Below are 21920 nucleotides of genomic sequence, written 5' to 3'. Positions count from 1 at the left end.
CTCCTCAACCACCCAGGGGGTGAACAAGGGGATGGGTCGAATGCAGAGGTTAATTTCACCACACTTAGTGTATGTGTGTGACTATCAGTGGTACTTTAATTGCAATAGTCAATGCGAGACGCAATGAACGTGTGAATGATCCATTCCAGATCCAATTGTGACAACACATTTCTCACTTTAGAAATATTTCTGAGATGATAAAAACAGTTTTTGGTCAGTAGACAACAGAGACCCTCCAAAGACATGGACTGATCCAACACAAGCCCAAGGTTTCTGAGGCTGCTTTTAACAAATGCACCCAGAGCACCACGGGAGGTCTTGGTCAGGGGGATCTTTTTATCGGGAGCAATTATCAGAGTTTCCATTTTGTTTGAATCTATCTAGAGGAAATTTGAAGACAAGCAGTTTTTAACACAGGATACACACTCCAAGGACTCAGATTAAAAGTGAAACTTTGAATCATTGAAGGAGCGTAACAGTTGAATATCACCTGCATTGAAATGATAAGAAACATTTTCAAAACTACTGATCAACCTCCCAAGTGGCATCAGATACAACAAAAATAAAACAGGACTCAGAACAGAACCCTAGGCCACACCACATGACAGGTTGCACACATTGGACATTAAAAGCAAATTCCATTTATTTAAGAAGTAAACCCCTGGAGAACTGCACCAGAGAGTCACCAAAGATTAAATTGATTTTATTTTCAATTGGTGGCACTGATTTGAGATGGGAGCTTGGTCATGGAATCGTAAATTGAGGTTCCAATATATTCAGCTTCTGTGGTTTAGCCTGTTAGCCTTGCAAAATTAGAGTAAAAACAAAAGGGTCCAACTGGCCTGTAATAATAATAAAAAATAATGCAAGAACCCATCCTGATGGATAATGAAATGCTTATTATATTGTGGATGTGTTCACTATATAGTGAAAGCATAGTTCTCTTCTGCTGGCTTCGAACATGTTTTATGGTTGTAATCCATCTGTGTCGTCTTTCTGGATCTTTGGGAATGTGGTAAAAAGCTTTCTCTTCCCATCTCCTATTTTTTCTAGGATCATGGCCCACAACATTTGTCTATCAAAGTTTTTCAACTAGGACAGACACAAACAGACATAAGGCCAGTCCCAATACACCCCCTCGTCCTATTTTTTTTAATCCCTATCTAGTGTAGCCCCAAAACCAATATTACCGTTACCAAAATTAAATTTGATAATTTTTGGTACTTTTCTGAATTAAGAGGACCACAAAAATTGCATTATTGGCTTTATTTTAACAAAAAATCTTAATGTACATTAAACATATGTTTATTATTGTAATTTAGTCCTTAAATAAAATAGTGAACATACTAGTCAACGTGTATTTTAGTAGTAAGTAAACAAAACAAAGACTTCTAATTAGTCTGCTGACGTGTGCAGTAACATATAGTGTCATTTATATACCTATTATTTTGTCTACATTATTAAGGACAAACTGTAAAAATTGATTATTAATCTACTTGTTCATTTACTGCTTACTTTCTCTTTTAACATGTTCTATCTACACATCTGTTAACATGTAATAATCTCTGCTGAAGCTGTTGTCCCAGCAACCCAATTCCGGATAAGCGGTTGAAGATTGATGGATGGATGGATGGATGGATGGAACTTCACCCAAATAAACTTGGCTCACATACAGTACTGTATCTTAAAATCAAACCTACAATACAGTGTGCAATTATTAGCTGATTGACCTGGATCTTCACCACTGTACTGTAAAACCAACCCCACCTTAGAACCACAGCAACATTCTGTTTTAGTCTGTCTGTCCCTAAGCTCATGTCCTCTTTCTGGTGATGTTGTCCTCACTCTTTATTCCATCATATTAAAACCAGACGTCACACGTCATATCCCTGCCCTATTTCCCACTCCTTTCCACCAGTCACCAAGTTTCACAGACTTCATTTTGCACCACTCAACACCATAGGCTCGGGCTCGTGGAATTGATGGCAACTTTCAATCTTTAAAATAAGCTTCTTGTTGTTAATTTTGTGGCGTGTTTGATCTGTTCTACATAATAAAAAAACAAAAGTCATATTAGTCTATAATTACCAAAGTTTAGCCAAGTTTCCATTGTGCCCAATGTTGAACTGAAAGGCCTACTGAATTGAGATTTTCTTATTTAAACGGGAATAGCAGGTCCATTCTATGTGTCATACTTGATCATTCTGCGATATTGCCATATTTTTTCTGAAAGGATTTAGTAGACAACATCGACGATAAAGTTTGCAACTTTTGGTCGCTAATAGAAAAGCCCTGCCTTTACCGGAAGTATGTGCGCGTGACGTCACGAGTTGCAGGGCTCCACACATATTCACATTGTTTTTAATGGGAGCCACCAGCAGTAAGAGCAATTCGGACCGAGAAAGCGACAATTTCCCCATTAATTTGAGCGAGGAAGAAAGATTTGTGAATTAGGATATTGATAGTGAAGGACTAGAAAAAAAAAAAAAGCGACGGCTCCGGGTGGCGGCAGTGTGAGCGTTTCAGATGTAATTAGACACATTTACTAGGATAATTCTGGAAGATCCTTTATCTGCTTATTGTTTTTTAGTGTTTTAGTGAGATTTTAAAGATTGTAAAGCCATACCTGGAGGTCGGATGGCTGTGGTGGACACGCAGTGTCTCAGTGAGAAGCCGAAGAGCCAAACTCACAGCTGCCTTTTTCAACAGCTGTTGCAGGACGACGAATAATCCAATGATTTCTCCGGTAAGATATATATCACAATTTCCCCATCCAAAAACATGCTGGTTGACGTAGAGAAAACATGTTCGCTTGATGGCTCTGTGTTAAAGCTTCACAACAAACAAAGTGTCTCGGTGCTAAAGACAGCTGCAATCCACCACTTTCCACCAACAGCGTGGTTCTTTATAGTCTCCATTATTAAATGAACAAATTGCAAAAGATTCAGCAACACAGATGACTAAAATACTGTGTAATTACGCTATGAACAGAGGCGACTTTTAGCCGTGTTTGGAGCTGCGCTAATATGTCCCCTCCAATCTGTGACATCACGCGTACGCGTCATCATTCCGCGACGTTTTCAACAAGAAACTCGCGGGAGATTTAAAATTGCAATTTAATTGCAATTTAGTAAACTAAACCGGCCGTATTGGCATGTGTTGCAATGTTAATATTTCATCATTGATATATAAACTATCAGACTGCGTGGTCGGTAGAAGTGGGTTTCAGTAGGCCTTGAAGACATAATTATCTGGACTTTGAACTTACTGCACACAAGTGAGTGAAGGGCATACTTACACAATAGCCATACATGTCACATTAAGGGTGGCAGTATGAACAATGTCAATACTGTCATAAACATGTGCCATATAGTGAAACCACACTTAAACAGCACTGTCATAAATATGTGCCATATAGTGAAATCACACTAAACAACAATGAAAAACACATTTTGGAAGAATATTTGCACCGCAACACAACATAAACACTACAGAACAAATTCCCAGAATTCCTTGCAGCACCAACTCTTCTGGGACACTATAATATAAACAAACGCTATTGGTGGATCTACACCTAACATCCACTGTAATGATACCACGTACAATAGCGTATTTAGTCGATTCTACTATGATTACATCTATATTTTTTAAGATCACGAAATCTTCTTACTTTTTTTTTTTAAATTTATATTATGTTTATAAACTCAGCAAATATGTACCTGGACACATGAAGATTTTGAATATGAACAATGTATGATCCTGTAACTACGGGTTGATACCCAAATTTGTGGTATCATCCAAAACTAATGTACATTATCAAACAGAAGAATAAGTGATTATTACATTTTAACAGAAGTGTAGATAGAACATGTTGAAACAGAAAATAAGCAGATAATAACAGTAAATGAACAAGTAGATTACTAATATTTTTTTACAGTTTGTCCCTCATAATGTAGACAAAATAATAGGTAGCTAAATGACACAATATGTTGCTGCATACATCAGCAGACTAATTAGGAGTCTTTGTTTGTTTACTTACTACTAAAAGACAAGTTGTCTTGTATGTTCACTATTTTATTTAAGGACAAACTTGCAATAAGAAACATATGTTTAATGTACACTAAGATTTTTTTGTTAAAATAAAGCCAATAATGCAATTTTTTTGTGATCCCCTTTATTTAGAAATGTACCAAATAGTACCAAAAAGCACCAAAATTATTTTGGTACCAGTAATAAAATATTGGTACGCGGACAACACTAATACACACAGAGCGAGCACCCACTGGCAGAAATGGTGATTGGCGCCTATGCTCAACACCCGCACCATGAATACCAAATCTTCTATCCTACGCCTATTCATCACTGACAATAACATAACCTGGATTTTCTCTTTCTCACTGAAACATGGCATAAACAACTGGACTACTTCTCCCTCAATCAGATCACACCCACTTGATACGCATACATAAAAAAAAAAACAGTCATGCGGGAAGGGGTGGTGGCATTGCTGTAATCCATCCCCTTGCCACATCCGCCCTTTAATATCCTTCTGCACGTCAATTTTCCCACACACACTAATGGAGACATCCTGGATCTCGTTTGCTCCTCTTGACCTAACCTCAATCAACTCTCCAGTCACGATCTCCTCATCTCTGACCACCATGGACATAATAATGATAATCCATATTGATGTCCCCATCTCCAAAGTTAAAAGGATAATAACTTTTCGGAATATCAAATCCATCTCCTCATCTGCTTTCTCTACCCATCTCGATTACAAACCCCAAAACCAGTGAAGTTGTCACGTTGTGTAAATGGTAAATAAAAACTGAATACAATGATTTGCGAATCCTTTTCAACTTATATTCAACTAATTAGACTGCAACGACAAGATATTTCATGTTCACACAGAGAAACTTTGTTATTTTTTGCAAATATTAACTCATTTGGAATTTGATGCCTGCAACATGTTTCAAAAAAGCTTGCAAAAGTGGCAAAAAAGACTGAGGATGCTCATCAAACACGTATTTGGAACATCCCACAGGTGAACAGGCTAATTGGGAACAGATGGGTGCAATAATTGAATATAAAAGCAGCTTCCATGAAATGCTCTATCATTCACAAACAAGGATGGGGTGAGGGTTACCACTTTGTCAACAAATGCCTGAGCAAATTGTCCAACAGTTTAAGAACAACATTTCTCAACCAGCTAATGCAAGGAATTTAGGGATTTCACTACCTACGGTCCGTAAGATCATCAAAAGTTTCAGAGAATCTTGAGAAATCACTGCACGTTAACATTCCATCCCTCAGGCCATACTGCATTAAAACACGCCATCAGTGTGTAAAGGGTATCACCACATGGGGTCAGGAACACTTCGGAAAACCACTGTCAGTAACTACAATTGGTCGTAACATCTACAAACCCTGTTTCCATATGAGTCTGGGAATTGTGTTTGATGTAAATATAAACGGAATACAATGATTTGCAAATCCTTTTCAACCCATATCAATTTGAATGGACTACAAAGAGAAGATATTTGATGTTCAAACTCCTAAACTTTTTTTTTTTTGCAAATTAATTAACTTTGAATTTTATGGCTGCAACGTGTGCCAATGTAGTTGGGAAAGGGCATGTTAACCACTGTGTTACATCACATTTTCTTTTAACAACACTCAATAAACGTTTGGGAACTGAGGAAACTAATTGTTGAAGCTTTGAAAGTGGAATTATTTACCATTCTTGCTTGATGTACAGCTTAAGTTGTTCAACAGTCCGGGGTCTTGTTGTCGTATTTTACGCTTCATAATGTGCCACAAATTTTCGATGGGAGACATGTCTGGACTGCAGGGGGTGCAGGAAAGTACCCGCACTCTTTTACGACGAAGCCACACTGTTGTAACACGTGGCTTGGCATGATTTTGCTGAAAAAAGCATGGGCGTCCATGATAACGTTGCTTGAATGACATCATATGTTGCTCCAAAACCTGTATGGACCATTCAGCGTTAATGGTGCCTTCACAGATGTGTAAGTTACCCATGCCTTGGCCACTAATACACCCCCATACCATCACAGATGCTGGCTATTGAACTTTACACCTATAAAAATCCGGATCGTTATTTTCCTCTTTGTTCTGGAGGCCACCACGTCCACAGTTTCCAAATATAATTTGAAATGTGGACTCGTCAGACCACAGAACACTTCCACTTTGCATCAGTCCATCTTAGATGAGCTCGGGCCCAGCGAAGCCGGCGGCGTTCCTCGGTGTTGGTGAGAAATGGCTTTCGCTTTACATAGTAGAGTTTTAACCTACATTTACAGATGTAGCGACCAACTGTAGTTACTGACAGTGGTTTTCTGAAGTGTTCCTGAGCCCATGTGGTGATATCCTTTACACACTGATGTCGGTTTTTGGTGCAGTACCGCCTGAGGGATCCAAGGTCCGTCATATCATTGCTTACGTGTGGTGATTTCTCCAGATTCTCTGAACCTTTTGATAATTTTACGGACCCTAGATGGTAAAATCCCAAAATTCTTTGCAGTAGCTCGTTGAGAAATGTTGTTCTAAAACTTTTCGACAATTGCTTACAAATTGGTGACACTTGCCCCATCCGTGTTTGTGAATTACTTAGCATTTCATGGAAGCTGCTTTTATACCCTGATCATGGCACCCACCTGTTCCCAATTAGCCTGCAGACCTGTGGGATGTTCCAAATAAGTGTTTGATGAGCATTTCTCAACTTTATCAGTATTTATTGCCACCTTTCCCAACTTCTTTGTCACGTGTTGCTGGCATGAAATTCTAAAGTTAATGATCATTTACAAACATCAAATATGTTGTCTTTGTAGCATATTTAACTGAATATGGGTTGAAAATGATTTCCAAATCATTGTATTCCGTTTATATTTACATCTAACACAATTTCCCAGTTCATATGGAAACGGGGTTTGTATATGTGCAAGTTAAAATTCTACAATGCAAAGCGAAAGCCATTTATCAACAACACCTGGCTTTGCTGGTCCCGAGCTCATCTAAGATGGACTGATGTAAAGTAGAAAAGTGTTTGGTGGTCTGACAAGTTCACATTTCAAATTGTTTTTTGGAAACTGTGTACGTCGTGTCCTCTGGAACAAAGAGGAAAAGAACCATCCGGACTGTTTTAGGCAAAAAGTTCAAAAGCCAGCATCTTGTGATGTTATGGGGGTGTATTAGTGGCCAATACATGGGTAACTTACACATCTGTGAAGGCACCATTAATGCTGAAAGGTATATACAGGTTTTGGAGCAACATATGTTGCCATCCAAGCAACGTCTTTTTCGTAGTCGTCCGCGCTTTTGTCAGCAAGACAATGCCAAGCCAAATTCTTGCGTGGCTTTGTAGTAATAGAGTGCGGGTACTAGACTGGCCTGCCTGTACTCCAGACCTGTCTCCCATTGAAAATAAAGTTTCTCAGTGTGAACATGAAATATCTTGTCTTTGGAGTCTATTCAATTAAATATAAGTTGAAAAGGATTTGCAAATCATTGTATTCTGTTTTTATTTACCATTCACATAACTTGACAACTTCACTGCTTTTGGCTTTTGTATATTCTATCAACCCAATGGATCTCATCATTTACTCTAACCAAACAATGTCCACCTGACTTTATATCCTGGCTCCCTTAAAATTCAAAATTGTCTGCTTCATCCCTGTGTTGCGGGAAATGAAAGACCACAAAAGACAACTTAAAAGACTCTACCGAAAACTCACCTCACCGTACACCACAAAGCATATACAGACCTCATCCATTAATACTAAACTGCCCTCAACACTGCCCGGTGCATTTACTGTTCCAATCTCATCCATTCTAACTCTTCCAATCCGCAAACTCTGTACAGTACAATAAACAATAAACATTACAAGAAGCCAGAACAGGATCAAACATTACAGGGAGACAGAACAGGATCCAACTTCCGGCCCCCCTTAAAAAACAGGCGAGAAACAGGTAAATGCTCAGTCTAAGCCTGGGCCTCTGGAGAGGGAGTCCAGACTGAGGCCAAGGAAGAAAAAAAAAGTCATAGCAATAGCACACATGAACGTGTGTAAGAGGGAAACATCAAACATCATAGAAATGGTAAATGGTAAATGGGGTTGTACTTCTATAGCGCTTTTCTACATGTTTAGGACTTCAAAGCACTTTGACACTATTTCCACATTCACCCATTCACACGAACATTCACACACTGATGGCGGGAGCTGCCATGAAAGGCGCTAACCAGGACCCATCAAGAGCAAGGGTGAAGTGGCTTGCTCAAGGACACAACGGACATGACTAGAATGGTAGAAGGTGGGGATTGGACCAGTAACCCTCAGATTGCTGGCACGGCCACTCTCCCAACTTCGCCACGCTGTCCCCAGAAGAACACAAAAGACACTAAAGACATTAAAAAAAAAGCAGAGTTGATGCAAACAACCACTTTTACACACAGCCATAAAAGTAAAGCAACAAATGTGTTCCACGCCATCGCCTGCTGAGGTGGGGAGAGCATGGCAAGAAACAGGAGCAGACCCAACAAAGCCACCAAGAGAATCCACCCTCGGCCACCCATCAACTCTCGGCTAGTGTCCAGTCTTCCAGTCTGCTTGGATGAGCAACGATGCGTCCAAGGAGATCGAGGTGTCCAATAAGACCACGCTGAGAAGACTGTCATAAAGCGGCTTTAAAACGGTCTGTAAAACATAATCTTTGTAAAACATAATCTTTGCAACAGTTTGACTAAACAACAAGGAATGATTTTAAATGTAGAATATATATATATATATATATATATATATATATATATACATACTCCTCTCTGAGCTGCCACCTTACTGTGGTAGAGGAGTTTGCGTGTCCCAATGATCCTAGGAGCTATGTTGTCTGGGGGCTTTATGCCCCCTGGTAGGGTCTCCCAAGGCAAACTGGTCCTAGGTGAGGGACCAGACAAAGAGCAGCTCGAAAACCTCTATGAAAAGTAAAAACAAAGGACCCAGATTTCCCTCGCCCGGACGCGGGTCACCGGGGCCCCCCTCTGGAGCCAGGCCCGGAGGTGGGGCACGATGGCGAGCGCCTGGTGGCCGGGCCTGTACCCATGGGGCCCGGCCGGGCACAGCCCGAAGAGGCAACGTGGGTCCCCCCTCCAATGGGCTCACCACCCATAGCAGGGGCCATAGAGGTCGGGTGCAATGTGAGCTGGGCGGCAGCCGAAGGATGGGCACTTGGCGGTCCGATCCTCGGCTACATAAGCTCGCTCTTGGGACGTGGAACGTCACCTCACTGGGGGGAAAGGAGCCTGAGCTAGTGCGCGAAGTAGAGAAATTCCGGCTGGATGTAGTCGGACTCACTTCGACGCACAGCAAGGGCTCTGGAACCACTTCTCTTGAAAGGGGCTGGACTCTCTTTCACTCTGGCGTGGCCGGCAGTGAGAGGCGACGGGCTGGGGTGGCAATTCCGGTTGCCCCCCGGCTTAAAGCCTGCACGTTGGAGTTCAACCCAGTGGACGAAAGGGTAGCCTCCCTCCGCCTTCGGGTGGGGGGACGGGTCCTGACTGTTGTTTGTGCTTACGCACCAAACAACAGTTCAGAGTACTGGAGAGTGCTCCCCCGGGTGATTCCCTTGTCCTACTGGGGGACTTCAACGCTCATGTTGGTAACGACAGTGAAACCTGGAGAGGCGTGATTGGGAAGAATGGTCGCCCGGATCTGAACCCGAGTGGTGTTTTGTTATTGGACTTCTGTGCTCGTCACAGTTTGTCCATTACAAACACCATGTTCAAACATAAGGGTGTCCATATGTGCACTTGGCACCAGGACACCCTAGGCCGCAGTTCCATGATCGACTTTGTAGTTGTGTCATCGGATTTGCGGCCTCATGTTTTGGACACTCGGGTAAAGAGAGGGGCGGAGCTTTCTACCGATCACCACCTGGTGGTGAGTTGGCTGCGATGGTGGGGGAGGATGCCGGACAGACCTGGCAGGCCCAAACGCATTGTGAGGGTTTGCTGGGAACGTCTGGCAGAGTCTCCTGTCAGAGAAAGTTTCAATTCCCACCTCCGGAGGAACTTTGAACATGTCACGAGGGAGGTGCTGGACATTGAGTCCGAGTGGACCATGTTCCGCACCTCTATTGTCGAGGCGGCTGATCGGAGCTGTGGCCGCAAGGTAGTTGGTGCCTGTCGTGGCAGTAATCCTAGAACCCGCTGGTGGACACCAGCGGTGAGGGATGCCGTCAAGCTGAAGAAGGAGTCCTACCGGGTTCTTTTGGCTCATAGGACTCCAGAGGCAGTGGACAGGTACCGACAGGCCAAGCGGTGTGCAGCTTCAGCGGTCGCGGAGGCAAAAACTCGGACATGGGAAGAGTTTGGGGAAGCCATGGAAAATGACTTCCGGATGGCTTCGAAGCGATTCTGGACCACCATCCGCCGCCTCAGGAAGGGGAAGCAGTGCACTGTCAACACCGTGTATGGTGCGGATGGTGTTCTGCTGACCTCAACTGCGGATGTTGTGGATAGGTGGAAGGAATACTTTGAAGACCTCCTCAATCCCACCAACACGTCTTCCTATGAGGAAGCAGTGCCTGGGGAATCTGTGGTGGACTCTCTTATTTCTGGGGCTGAGGTTGCTGAGGTAGTTAAAAAGCTCCTCGGTGGCAAGGCCCCAGGGGTGGATGAGATCCGCCCGGAGTTCCTTAAGGCTCTGGATGCTGTGGGGCTGTCTCTTGGTTGACAAGACTCTGCAGCATCGCGTGGACATCGGGGGCGGTACCTCTGGATTGGCAGACCGGGGTGGTGGTTCCTCTCTTTAAGAAGGGGGACCGGAGGGTGTGTTCCAACTATCGTGGGATCACACTCCTCAGCCTTCCCGGTAAGGTTTATTCAGGTGTACTGGAGAGGAGGCTACGCCGGATAGTTGAACCTCGGATTCAGGAGGAACAGTGTGGTATTCGTCCTGGTCGTGGAACTGTGGACCAGCTCTATACTCTCGGCAGGGTTCTTGAGGGTGCATGGGAGTTTGCCCAACCAGTCTACTTGTGCTTTGTGGACTTGGAGAAGGCATTCGACCGTGTCCCTCGGGAAGTCCTGTGGGGAGTGCTCAGAAAGTATGGGGTATCGGACTGTCTTATTATGGCAGTCCGATCCCTGTACGATCAGTGTCAGAGCTTGGTCCGCATTGCTGGCAGTAAGTCGGACACGTTTCCAGTGAGGGTTGGACTCCGCCAAGGTTGCCCTTTGTTACCGATTCTGTTCATAACTTTTATGGACAGAATTTCTAGGCGCAGTCAAGGCATTGAGGGGTTCCGGTTTGGTGGCCGCGGGATTAGGTCTCTGCTTTTTGCAGATGATGTGGTCCTGTTTGCTTCATCTGGCCGGGATCTTCAGCTCTCACTGGATCGGTTCGCAGCCGAGTGTGAAGCGGCCGGAATGAGAATCAGCACCTCCAAATCCGAGTCCATGGTTCTCTCCCGGAAAAGGGTGGAGTGCCATCTCCAGGTTGGGGAGGAGACCCTGCCCCAAGGGGAGGAGTTCAAGTACCTAGGAGTCTTGTTCACGAGTGGGGGAAGAGTGGATCGTGAGATCGACAGGCGGATCGGTGCGGCGTCTTCAGTAATGCGGACGTTGTACCGATCTGTTGTGGTGAAGAAGGAGCTGAGCCGGAAGGCAAAGCTCTCAATTTACCGGTCGATCTACGTTCCCATCCTCACCTATGGTCATGAGCTTTGGGTCATGACCGAAAGGATAAGATCACGGGTACAAGCGGCCGAAATGAGTTTCCTCCGCCGTGTGGCGGGGCTCTCCCTTAGAGATAGGGTGAGAAGCTCTGTCATCCGGGAGGAACTCAAAGTAAAGCCGCTGCTCCTCCACATCGAGAGGAGCCAGATGAGGTGGTTCGGGCATCTGGTCAGGATGCCACCCGAACGCCTCCCGAGGGAGGTGTTTAGGGCACGTCCAACTGGTAGGAGGCCTCGGGGAAGACCCAGGACACGTTGGGAAGACTATGTCTCCCGGCTGGCCTGGGAACGCCTCGGGATCCCCCGGGAAGAGCTAGACGAAGTGGCTGGGGAGAGGGAAGTCTGGGCTTCCCTGCTTAGGCTGCTGCCCCCGCGACCAGACCTCGGATAAGCGGAAGAAGATGGATGGATGGAAGGATGGATGGATGGATATATATATATATATATATATATATATATATATATATATATATATATATATAAGAAGAAAAATTTAATATTATTTTTGTGTGATTTTTTTTCTGCCCAGGCAAAGACATCAAACTGCTTAAAATGCATCTCTGATTTAAGCTTTACGCAAACAAGCAGTGAACTAGAGCCAGACTCTCCAGACAGATTTTCCATTGATTAAAGTGAGCCTAGGCTTCACGGTGGCAGAGGGGTTAGTGCGTCTGCCTCACAATACGAAGGTCCTGCAGTCCTGGGTTCAAATCCAGGCTCGGGATCTTTCTGTGTGGAGTTTGCATGTTCTCCCCGTGAATGCGTGGGTTCCCTCCGGGTACTCCGGCTTCCTCCCACTTCCAAAGACATGCACCTGGGGATAGGTTGATTGGCAACACTAAATTGGCCCTAGTGTGTGAATGTGAGTGTGAATGTTGTCTGTCTATCAGTGTTGGCCCTGCGATGAGGTGGCGACTTGTCCAGGGTGTACCCCGCCTTCCGCCCGATTGTAGCTGAGATAGGCGCCAGCGCCCCCCGCGACCCCGAAGTGGAATAAGCGGTAGAAAATGGATGGATGGGATAAAGTGAGCCTATGCAGGCTGCAAGAAAACGACTGTTTTCACATTCAGATATCCTCTGCTGAATAATTCTGAGATGACACCTGCCTTGCAGTGTATGTTTGGATTGTGTTGCCAATGTTTGCTATATTGTATAATAGATGACGCTTATAATGATAAATAATTGACTCACACCACTGACAAATGGGCTTCAATTACAGCTATGGTTCATCTGATCAGGTGTAAAAGCCATCATCCCAAACTTTAGTGGCATGGTTGCACATGCTTGAGGTTGGCATGACCCCAGGATGTAGAGAGACAGCAGGCGAAGAGCAGATCAGAACGTCATTTAATTAAGTACCAGGCAGAAGACAATAATACAGGTCGTGCAAACAGCAACGTTTATCTACCAGAGGCAGTCGACTCTGGTAGATAAACCTTCCTGATTGGCGATCAGGGGAAGATGCGCCTCCTGAATGCCAACCTAGAACAGGTGAGAATAATAGTGCTCAGAAGAAGGGGTAAAGTCACTGAAGAACAAACTAAACTAGGAAGACTTTTTTTTAAACTTGGGACTTCCCGCGGGCCTTAATTTGGGGACCCCTGTTCTTGAAGCTTTTTGTGAAAACCAAGCTAGTAGAATACATATTCAGTTAAGTAAGTTAAAGTCAAAGTAGCAATGATTGTCACACACACTAGGTGTGGTGAAATTTGTCCTCTGCAATAAGACCCATCCCCTTGAAGACCCCCTGGGAGTTGAGGGGAGCAGTGAGCAGCAGCATTGGCCGCGCCCAGGAAATCATTTTGTGATTTAACCCCCCAATTCCAACCCTCGATGCTGAGTTGCAAGCAGGGATGTAATGGCTCATTTTTATAGTCTTTGGTATGAATTCACAACCTACCGATCTCAGGGCGGGACACTCTAACCACAAGGCCACTGAGCAGGTTCAACCAGGCAGAACACATTTTGGTTTTGGAATATTTTAGTTTCATCATACTAAGTTCCTAAATCTGCCTGATCAGGTCCTTACCCAATGCATATGGTTCTTTCTAGCACACCCAGTGGTCAAAGCAAACTGCACAACAGTGCGCACCAGGGCTCTCATGTAACAAGTTTGCATAGTCACAAAAACCTGCCATGCACCCTTTTGGTTGAGATACAGTACATCAAGACTGACGTTAGCACGAAGTGTGCGCTGCTTCAAGCCAACTCCATAGCCGCCATACGTACATTTCTGCAGGCTGTGGATAATTTAGCAACACACACAGCTGATGTTGGGTGACAGTTCACGTAAAAAAGTGATAACTGGGTTTCCGGAGTTGGGAGGGACACACACTCTGGTGAGGGAGGAAGGGGACAGCTGCAGCGACTATCTTTTCAAACGCTCGTCTTTTTTGGCGATGTTCAGCGTTCTATTTCTTCACTCATAACCTGACGCTTGACCATTGTTCATTTTTTTTTTTTTTTAGCGTCTTCCTCTCAGGGAATGAAACACACTGGTCAATCCCAATTTTTTTTGAATGACATATATGTTGAGTAAAAAAGACCCCAGAGACAGAATGGTACTTGGCCAAGTTTTACTAAAGCTTTAGGAGACCAGCCCTTACAACACCACAATAGCATCAGAAAGAAGAGGTCTAAATTCAAACAAAAGTCAGCTTATATAGAGCGAAAACAGCCCCTCCCGCCTTGAAAGACCTACAACTGCTACTTCAAAACAGATAAGGAACTGACCAAAACAGCTCTGTGAGCCGACCAACAGGAGCCCTTAAGACAAAACAAAGAGTTTACTAGCGGACATAAGATAAAAGCAGGGAGGTCACGAGAAGACATGATACATGGGAAAATACTAACTGCTTTAAACATGACTATAGAGAATGAAAAACACTTAAAAATATATAATTCTCACAGTTTTTAATTTTATGTGCATTTTTATAAGGGGGCTTGCCTAGCAACGCAGACATCTGGGGTCGATTCTAAGTTGATTGCGATCAAATCAAATCAAATCAACTTTATTTATAAAGCACATTTAAAATGGGCAGGTTAAAAGATAATACGAGGACCGAGCAAACAACGCAACACAAACAGAACATGATAAAAAATAAATAAAACATAAAAACAGGTTCACAACAGGTGTATAATGGGGCACCATTGTAGGATGGATATCACTCCGTGTTAAAAGCCAAGGAGTAAAAGTATATTTTTAAGAGAGATTTTTAAAACAGGAAGCGAGGAGGCTTGTCTAACACTCAGGAGTAGGTCGTTCATGTAACAGACTCCTCAAAGATGGACGCTTTTGACCTTCCTTTTTGCCAACAACACCTGGGGTCGAAGTTTAAATCGGCCTCAGTCCATAAAAAACGTTTCACCATCTCTCCTAAGTTAGTTGGGTATACATGCACACACGGCCCCCCACCCTCGAATCACCGCCTAATTCCTCTGGGGCTGTGGATAGCTGAGCAGCGCTATATAGCGGCAGCGGGTCACCTCAAACCCACCCATCCATCTGTTGCAAGTTGGTGTGATTTATTTACTATGTTTGTGTGCCATGCTATGTGAGTTTTTTTCCTTGGATTCAGTTTGGACCCCTCCTGAGGGTCTAGCCTTGGACTGATATTTTTTTTACTTCCCTCCCTCTCCCAATGTCGCCATTTTCTCACCTTTTTATGGAGCGCTGCAAGTGGCTGATCCGTTGGCGGTCTCGTCTTATCCCCCCCCTATAACGTATGTCTGCTCTTAGCGGGACTGTGCCAGAAATGAAATTGTAGTTCTTATGTGTATTGTACATGTTGGAATGGACAAATAAAAGATTGTCAATGTCAAATGTGCCTGGATTTGTTCCATCCATCCATCCATCCATCTTCTTCTGCTTATCCGAGGTCGGGTCGCGTGGGTAGCAGCCTAAGCAGGGATGCCCAGACTTCCCTCTCCCCAGCCACTTTGTCCAGCTCTTCGCTGGGGATCCCGAGGCATTCCCAGGCCAGCCGGGAGACATTGTCTTCCCAACGTGTCCTGGGTCTTCCCCGTGACCTCCTACCGGTCAGAAACACCTCCCTAGGGTGGCGTTTGGGTGGCATCCTGACCAGATGCCCGAACCACCTTATCTGGCTCTTCTCGATGTGGAGGAGCAGCGGCTTTACTTTGAGCTCTTCCCGGATGACAGAGCTTCTCACCCTATCTCAAAGGGAGAACCCCGCCACCCGGCAAAATAAATTAATTTCGGCCGCATGTACCCGTGATCTTGTCCTTTCGGTCATAACCGAAAGCTCATGACCATAGGTGAAGATGGGAACGTGGATCAACCGGTAAATTGAAAGCTTTGCCTTTCGGCTCACCTCTTTCTTCACCACAATGGATCAATACAGCGTCCGCATTACTGAAGACGCCGCCGCGATCCGCCTGTCGATCTCACCATCCACTCTTCCCTCACTTGTGAACAAGACTCCGAGTTACTTGAACTCCTCCACTTGGGGCAGGGTCTCCTCCCCAACCCGGAGATTGGCACTCCACCCTTTTCTGGGCGAGAACCATGGACTCGGACTTGGAAGTTCTGATTTTCATCCCAGTCGCTTCACACTCGGCTGTGAACCGATCCAGTGAGAGCTGAAGATCCTTGCCGGATGAAGCCATCCGGACCACATCATCTGAAGCAGAGACCTAATCCTGCAGCCACCAAACCCAATCCCCTCAATGCCTTGACTGCCTTGAAATTCTGTCCATAACTTTTATGACAAAGGGGAACCTTGGCGGAGTCCAACCCTCACTAGAAACGTGTCCGACTTACAGCCGGCAATGCGGACCAAGCTCTGACACTGACCATACAGCGAGCGGCAAGATTTGTTTCTGTGAACACTTTAAAAGATCAGATTTTTACTTGCGTACGTCACTGTCTGGATTTAAACATGCGTCTGTTTTTGGTAGAAAAGCTATGCAACGCTTGTTACTTGAGGGCCCTGGTCTCTGTTTTATACTTTTGGTCCAAACCACAAATCTGTATGCAGCCTCAATGACATTGACACAGAACAGAGGATGGACCACATCCTTCTGGCAATATTTCGCCTTTGGGGCTAATCTCAGAGTTGTAACGCAGGATTCCTTTGTGAAAGGGAATGCCATATAACCTGGGACTCAAGCACCCTGTTCTGATTAAAGCAAAAGTTATTAAGACTCGCTTTAAACAAGTGTTTTATGATGATGTCACACATGGAATTATCTGACAGCAAGGTTTTGCTTAGTTGTGCAGAAGCGCACACATTTTCAGTTTACAATTAAGTTAATGGATGTCTAATCTACTGTACGGGTCTGATGTGGCAGTTTTATTTAACCTTTCTGTGAAAGAGCCTACGGATAACTTGAAATGTATGGTTTTCGTAGACCACCACAATCTCTCCTCCATTGTGAATTTAGCTCAAATAGTGGCCTTAACTCCAACAGACAGCTGCTTTACAACCTTATGGTTCGAAAATCCTATACTATTGTTCACACTGGGCTAATTCCATTGCTAACCAAAACAGCAGCACCGACAGTTTCTCCGAGAAATCAAAATGTGTAGCCTTACTGCCATCCACTTGTTCATTTCTACTATTGCGTTCCAGTCAAAATATATCAAAATATATCTCTGTTTTGCCATAGTTCCTGGCATCTTCCAAGGGCGATGGCGAGCGGGTGCAGTCGGAGCTCGGCAGGCTGCAGTCGGAGAACGAGTGCGTCAAGACGGAGGTGAAGGAGGTGCTCCAGGCCCTGGAGGAGCTGGCGGTCAACTACGACCAGAAGAGCCTTGAGGTGGAAGAGAAGAGCATGCAGAACAAGCTGTTGGCTGAGGAGCTGGCCAAGAAAATGGTGGGTGAAATACTTTATATTGTTGAGTGAAACCGACACAATGTTCTGTGGTAAATGTACCCTATTATATAGAGTGTATTTTTCAAAGACTTTTGAATGAGTCTTAGAGGGCCCACAGATCAGAGGTGGTCCTCGCTAGATTTACGCTTGTGTGACCTATCCCTTGGCGCAATAACCCTCCACAAGAGAGAGGGGGGCAGAGGAGAAAAGAAAAGAAACAGCAGATCAACTGGTCTAAAAGGGGTGTCTATTTAAAGGCTAGAGTATACAAATGAGTTTTAAGATAGGACTTAAATGCTTCTACTGAGGTAGCATCTCGAACTGTTACCGGGAAGGCATTCCAAAGTACTGGAGCCCGAATAGATAACTGATGCACACATGCGTGGCTTATCCTGGGTCCCGACTTTGAACAGCTAGCGAATTGTCCGTGGTCGTCTGTGGGGGGCAGCACAGAAAAAAGACGGCAGATCAACTGGTCTAAAAGTAGGTCTATTTAAAGATGGGACGTAAATGCTTCTACTGAGGAAGCATCTCTTACTGTTACTTGGAGGGCATTACAAAGTACTGGAGCCCCAATAGAAAACTATATAGCCTGCAGATTTTTGGGTGCTCTGGGAATCACTCAGCCGGAGTTCCTTGAATGCAGATTTCTTGCCAGGACATATGGAACAATACAATCAGCAAGATAGGATCCAATGGATCCACGATTCAAGAAGGGTTCAGCTGCAGCCCAGACATTTCTGTCATGACAGAAAAACACACAATGGGGGGTTCCATATAGCGTTTCATCAACCAATTGTGAAGAGTTTTGCAAGGCTTAGCAGATATTATGTCATTTTTTCCTTCCATATTGGCAATTTTACGTCGTGGTATGTTTTCTGGAGAAAACTTTTAATGAAAGATTGCCAGTAAGCAGGCAATTGTTTATTTTTTGTTTTGTCATATTTTGTACGCATGTGGGTTCATACAGACTTCAAGGGGTGTTCTACCAGGCAAATCTTTATTTGCTCAACATCAGCTCCGTGCAACACATCCTTTAGCTGCTTCCCCCCTTCCCCCCAGCAGGCACAAGACATTGAAACAACGTTGCAAAATAGTTGTATTTGTAAATTGAGATTACGTTGATCTCCAATGTTGGATCCATGTTGTTGGTTGGGAAATTACCAAATTTTAAAGGTCAAATCAACGTCCCAACCTGACATTGAATAAAAGTTGTCAAAAAGCATGTTGTATCAACGTTGTATTTGTGTTGTAGAATATTGGTTTGGAAATGACCAAAAATCAATGGTCGAATGAACGTCAGAACCCAATACTGATTAAACATTGTCAAAAGGCAACGTTATGTTTGAGTGGCTCAACGTCAGGACCTAATTCAACAAGTTTTCAACTTTGTTTCAATGTCTTGTGCCTACATGGCCGGACTTTAAAATGAAAGTATGACACTTTATAGCAGGAATACACCTCACTTTGTCTTTTTCTAAGTATGGCCTTCCCCTTTTTTCCTCACCCAAACGCTAAGCAACTCTTGACTTGGACTAAGGTTCTTTAGAGGGCTTAGTTAGTTAGTTCTACGTTAGTTCTACGGGACCTGTACAGACTGAATAATTTATTTTAAGAGAGCGTATGTTAGGAAGAAAACGAAAACGGCCACAGTTGGATGACATTGGCTAATACGGGACAGTGACACACAACCTCACAGCACAAGTTGACGTGATAGTAAGGACGCCCCTGCGACCAACGCTCACTTTGCTAACTTGACAAGGAAATGGAGCAGTCTTGAGAAGTGGCAATGTTTTCTTTTCCCCAGGTGAAAACATTACACCCACATTTTAGCAGCCACATAATGCTAGATTAGCCTATTTGCTGAAGGAAAGCTAAATGATCAAACCTATTGCTCCCTCTGTATCTCTGACTGACAAAAAGTTTTATATAGATTAAATAAATGGGTTGTACTTTTATAGCGCTTTTCTACCTTCAAGGTACTCAAAGCGCTTTGACACTATTTCCACATTTACCCATTCACACACACATTCACACACTGATGGAGGGAGCTGCCATGCAAGGCGCTAACCATCACCCATCAGGAGCAAGGGTGAAGTGTCTTGCTCAGGACACAACGGACGTGACGAGGTTGGTACTGGGTGGGGATTGAACCAGGGACCCTCGGGTTGCGCACAGCCACTCTTCCACTGCACCACGCCGACCCAGATTACTTAATATAGATTCTAGGAAGTGGGGGGCAGTGCAGTCAACAGGATTAGTACGGGTGCCTAAAAACCTGGGAAATGCATGGATTTTAAAGGCCTACTGAAACCTACTACTACCGACCACGCAATCTGATAATTTATACATCAATGATGAAATATTAACATTGCAACACATGTCGATACGGTCTTTTTAGTTTACTAAATTGCAATTTTATATTTCCCGCGAGTTTCATGTTGAAAATGTCGCGGAATGATGACGCGTACGCATGACGTCACAGACTGTAAGGAAATATTAGCGCTGCACCAAACACGGCTAAAAGTCGTCTCTGTTCATGGCGTAATTTTTTACACAGTATTTTGGACATCTGTGTTGCTGAATCTTTTGCAATTTGTTCATTTAATAATGGAGACTATAAAGAACAATGCTGTTGGTGGAAAACGGTGGATTGCAGCTGTTTTTAGCACCGAGACACAGCTGGTGTTTCTTTGTTTGTTGTGAAGCTTTAACACAGAGCGGTCAAGCGAACATGTTTTCTCTACGTCAACCAGCATGTTTTTGGATGGGGAAATTGTGATATATATCTTACTGGAGACATCAATGGATTATTCGTTTTTTTAACTTTATTTATTTATTTATTTATTTTTTTCTAGTTCTTCGCTATCAATATCATCAGCCACAAATCTTACATCCTCGCTCAAATTAATGGGGAAATTGTCCTTTTCTCGGTCCGAATAGCTCTTTTTGTTGCAGGCTTCCATTATAAACAATGTGATAATGTGAGGAGCCCTCACACAGGTGACGTCATTGTCTGCGACTTCCGGTACAGGCAAAGCTTTTTTATTAGCGACCAAAAGTTGCGAACTTTATCGTCGATGTTCTCTACTAAATCCTTTCAGCAATAATATGGCAATATCTCAAAATGATCAAGTATGACACATAGAATGGACCTGCTATCCCTGTTTAAATAAGACAATCTCATTTCAGTAGGCCTTTAATGTTGTGTTTTCAAGGTTTGAAAAATGTTTGAATTTTGGGTGAAGTGCTTGGAAATGCATGGAAATGTTCATCATATTTCTTGGCAGTCTTTCTCAAAAGGCTAATTATAAAATGGAAAAAAATAAAATACCTTCCCTTAAAAATGAAAGCTACACGTTTGATCTGTGGGCTTTGCACGAGCTCTTACATTAGGTTGTTGTCATACCAGAGCCGTATATACTGTAGAGGACAGTGGTGCATCGTTTCATCATGCCGGGAGGTTGTCGTTTCAATGAACATTGGATGGAAAATGACAAATACAAACTTTGGATAAAACATAGACCAAATCCAGGTGTAGCCTGCTGCAAAGTAGGCAAAAAGAAAATCAAACAATGGTTCAAGGTATTTTTTGCTCCATTATTTTGGTTGTCTACTTAACTTGTCTGACTACCTCAGTTATCGCAAACATGTTACATTTTGTCGTTTTGGTTAATTGCATTAAAATGGTTACATTATTGGACTTGTTTGTACTGTGAAGGTCATGTAATGTGTCATTTGTAACCTTGTTCACAACTTAGAGCTGAGTTAATATGAATGATTTTGTAGTTTTTACACAACATGGTCGTATGCATTTCTTGCTCTATTATTTTGGTTGTCTACTTAACTTGTCTGGCTACCTCAGTGAACGCAAAAAAAAGAAACTTTTGTCTTTTTGTTAATTTCTTATCATAGCCACAGTTATAACGCTAGATGTGCGTAATGAAAGGTGACCGAGGTGTTGGGAAACAAAATAAATATTTTAATTTTATTTTTTATCCTTATATTAATGTGGAATAGTTTTGTTAATAAATGAGTGAAATTGACATTTTGAGGGTGCGAGTATTGATATCACATTATGCAGTTTACAAGCACAAATACGCTGTGAATCAATCTGTAATGTTCCATGTCATTGAGTGCTGTAAGTAAGAAAAAGAACAAGAAAATAAAAAAGCAACACAAATGGAGACACGTTTGCAAAAACCAATGAACACCATTGAATAGTCACACTGCTTCATTTTCTATGCCCCATTCAGTTAATGATAACTGCTGCTTCAATTTATTGAACCAAAACTCATTCATCGATTCATGGTTCAACCATGAATTGATTA

At 43.4% G+C, this 21920-nt stretch overlaps 1 protein-coding gene across 1 annotated transcript in view; it reads left to right on the top strand.

The window, feature by feature from the left end:
* The window catches only part of LOC133548252 (kinesin heavy chain-like), a 285184-nt gene that overhangs the window by 93010 nt on the left and 170254 nt on the right, over positions 1 to 21920 (top strand). Inside the window, exon 14 of the mRNA XM_061893571.1 lies at positions 17383 to 17589. Within this exon, the coding sequence (XP_061749555.1) occupies positions 17383 to 17589 (207 nt within the window). The remainder of the gene's footprint in view (positions 1 to 17382; positions 17590 to 21920) is intronic.

Source organism: Nerophis ophidion, linkage group LG02 (genome assembly GCF_033978795.1).
Source record: "Nerophis ophidion isolate RoL-2023_Sa linkage group LG02, RoL_Noph_v1.0, whole genome shotgun sequence".
Taxonomy (NCBI): domain Eukaryota; kingdom Metazoa; phylum Chordata; class Actinopteri; order Syngnathiformes; family Syngnathidae; genus Nerophis; species Nerophis ophidion.
The sequence above is the reverse complement of the archived record's forward strand: the minus strand, read 5'-3'. Positions and strand labels throughout refer to the sequence as shown.